Source organism: Homalodisca vitripennis, chromosome 1, assembly GCF_021130785.1.
Source record: "Homalodisca vitripennis isolate AUS2020 chromosome 1, UT_GWSS_2.1, whole genome shotgun sequence".
Lineage (NCBI taxonomy): Eukaryota > Metazoa > Arthropoda > Insecta > Hemiptera > Cicadellidae > Homalodisca > Homalodisca vitripennis.
Window position 1 is genome coordinate 16,130,008 of NC_060207.1, and position 3,594 is coordinate 16,133,601.

Below are 3,594 nucleotides of genomic sequence, written 5' to 3' on the forward strand. Positions count from 1 at the left end.
TATTATCTGCACTGGGATCACGTAAACAGCTGGACGGTGCCTTTATTGACTTTGCCAAGGCCTTTGACAAGGTTGACCACTCCATCCTCACCAATAAGTTAGAGGGATATGGAATCAATGGCCCGTTACTCTCCTGGTTCCGCGACTATCTGCTTGGCCGGCACTTAAGGTAAAATTACCTGATGCGCTCTCCCAGGAATTTCTGCAAACTTCCGGTGTACCTCAAGGATCGCTTCTTGGCCCATACCTCTTCATCATTTTCATTAATGACATAACCTCCGTTCTTCTGGTGGATGCTCTACTCTTTGCTGATGATGTGAAGATTTACACCGTGGTCTCCAGCGATGAGGACTTTGCACGTCTACAGACAAGTCTTCATAATGTATTGGATTGGTGCGTTTCCAATAACATGAAGTTAAACTCTTCAAAGTGTTTTGTCATGACCTTTGGTCGTTCGCACAACCTGCACCATTTTCAGTACAGTATTGAGCGGGATCAACCCCTGGGAAGAGTGTCCTCGATAAAGGATCTGGGTGTTACATTTTCATCTGACTTCTCATTCAATGAGCATGTTGACGACCTATGTAGAAGAGCGTACAGGATGCTGGGCTTCATCACTAGGTCAACCCGCGGTATGACAAGTCCCCTTGTCTTGAAGACTCTCTATTCATCCTTTGTGCGTCAACTCCTGGAGTATGCTAGCCCAGTCTGGTCTCCCTACCAGCTGGGTCTTATTGAGAAACTGGAAGCTGTGCAGAGGAAGTTCGTGAGAATGGTGGGCGTTCGACAGGGGCTGCTCTACAGGGAAATCCCTATTGCTGGACTGCAGGCTGATCTTCTTCTCCCTGATCTTCAAGCGAGGCGGTGCGTCGCGGATGTTCTGTTCCTGACGAGACTGGTTAGTGGACAACTGGATTGTCCGATGCTCCTATCACAAGTGGACTTCCGTATTCCCTTGGCAAGGACTCGATCACGCGACTTGTTTAGTAGACGCCATTGCCAGCGTTCCTACGTCTTCCACGGTCCACTCGCCAGAATGGTCAGGCTCGGAAATGGTTTCTGCGACAGGTTCGACGTCTTCAATGATAGGGCAGCAATTATTAGAGGACGTGTGCTGGCTGCTTTCCAGTATACAGTAGAATAGATAGGGGACTTGTTGAGTGATGTGGGCATGGCATAAATATGTTTTTCTTTTTTTTAAGAACTAATTAATTTATTCATAGCGCTATGTAGTTGTCACTTTTGCCATAATTGTAGCTGTTCGTATTTATTTACTTATATGCTTTGTGCATTTGTTATTTATTTATTCATTATTATATTTGGCATTTGTTTTGTATGTGTTTTTCACTCGTTACTGTTAAGGATGGTAGTTTGTATTGTGAAATGTTTTATTTATTTATTTATTTTTTTTTTTTTACTTTGTTGGTGTTTATGGATCTTGTTACATGTTATTCATTCTTAGTTTTTTTTTGTATTGTCACTTATTTAAAACTATTTTATTAACATTGTTGTTCATTTATATATTTCTTTTTTTGTTCTTGTTATCCATTTATAGTTTTCTGCATTGTTACTTTTTATGGATAGTTTGTTTTTGCACTGTTATTTATTTCTAGGTTGCTTATCTGCTCAACAATTATTATCATTACTGTTATATTTATTATAATATATACTTATTATGTACACTGTCAATCATGTCTAGGAGTATAGAGTCCAATCGCATGTTTGGCTTGTCCCTGTTATGTCTGGGCACTATAATGGTAATTAGCTACCTTGCACTATGTGTACTGTTATAAAGTGATCGTTGACCGTTGAAAGGAAATAAAATAAACTATTTTCCCTGCCTTTTATGACTAAGGTGTACGTTTTAATAAGTAACATGCATGAAAATTTTCGTCAAAATCTGTTTATTGGTTTATGTGATTTAGTATAAATAAACCTCCCAAACCTACGCATTTATAACATCATTAGAATTCAATACGAGAATGTCTTAAACGTTAATGCACCAGAATACTGCAGTTAGGAAAGAGAGAAGGAAGCCAAGAATAAAACAAAATTAGAACTCTTCTTTTCCAGTTGGTATAGCAGCAGTTGGCATCGTTAAAAATAACAAGAACACAAGTACGAGTAGTTTGTGAATTGTAAATTGTGAACTTAAGATCGACAGTCTGATGAAATAGCTTTCAATAAACTTGACGGTTTGAGTAAGGCTGATTCAGCTTATTTTCTCTTTATGTTTGTTTGGAATTTGACTTGTTTTGCAGTATTAAGTTTATATTTATATGCACATCAATAAATCTTAATTAATAATAAGTATGACATTTGGAACTAACATTCTACAAATTTTAGAAAACTCTATAGTTAACTACATCAAATTATTATGCAAAGTTCATAAGAATACGTCATTGATTTTCAAATTAAGGTCCTACTGTTTACATTAATAGTTTAGATGACGCAACTGTTGACGTCTTTGTTAGTAAAGAATTCCTTTCATGCATTGTTTGCTGTACAGAGTCTAGGTTCACAAATCTACAAATTAAATAGTTTATACAATATGCGATCTTGCCTTTTTTGAATATACGAGTATGACTTCTGTACTTTAGAAGTTAAAAACTGAACAATCCACTGTACATTGTTGTGGCCCTTTCATTTTCAATCTGTAAACCTTCACACTCACGTAACTGTTTATTTGGGATTGATGTGTTTTTAGTTACGGAAGTCTGAAGACGTAAGTTTTGAAAACTAAAGATTTCGGAAGAAACTTTTTTTAATGTAGTGATTAACTGAATTGAGTGGTAGATAAAGTGAGTAATTATAATGTCCATTTTACATTTATAAATATATGTCCACCTTTTATTTTATATTTTAATTATATTAAAACGAGATATAACTTATTTAAAACTTTGAAAAATATTATTACTGTCTAGTATAGGACTATCAGAGTTTAGAAATGCCTAAGTTTTATTTAAATGGTATGTAAATCTGTTATTTATTAAGACTTATATTGGTTTTTAAATATTACTTTTGATTACACTCCTTTTCTTTGTCGTTTTGACATAACATACGACTATTTACTGTGTATTTGTTCAACCACGTTTTTTATAATAAATTATATAACATTATTCAAATAAATTACTATTGTGTTCATATTGCCCAAAAATTAATTTATGTATTAAAAATTTTATGTCTATATTAAAATATTTCCCTTAATATTTTTTTACGCCAGTTATAATGGAGGGGGAAATGAGAAGGTATTAAAAGGTTTAAAAATATGAAATTGTTCTCATTATATTTTTGAGCTTTAACATCTTAAAACCAACCTTTGGACAACTAAATAAATATTAGATATATTTTTTCAAGCTTGGTAGTATTAAAACTTTGCCAGACATGTAAATAAATATTAAATCTGATCCAGATAACCATTTAGTATGCAGTCCCTCAAAGTGGTGAATTTCAGCCTATTTATCTTGTTTATTATTATGTATGTGTCTGATGATGAGTGTATCTAGCTAGTAACATATCATTCGAGAACAAACAAAATATTTTTATATTTTTAATCATTTAGATGGCTCCTCATTTCAACGTCTACCAACACAA

General features: G+C 34.3%; 1 protein-coding gene across 1 annotated transcript; it reads left to right on the plus strand.

Moving 5' to 3' along the window:
* Positions 1-439: 439 nt before the first annotated feature.
* Positions 440-1,144, plus strand: LOC124353972. Its single transcript, XM_046804107.1, has one exon. The coding sequence runs from the start codon at positions 440-442 to the stop codon at positions 1,142-1,144; it is 705 nt and encodes a 234-aa protein (XP_046660063.1).
* Positions 1,145-3,594: the final 2,450 nt, after the last annotated feature.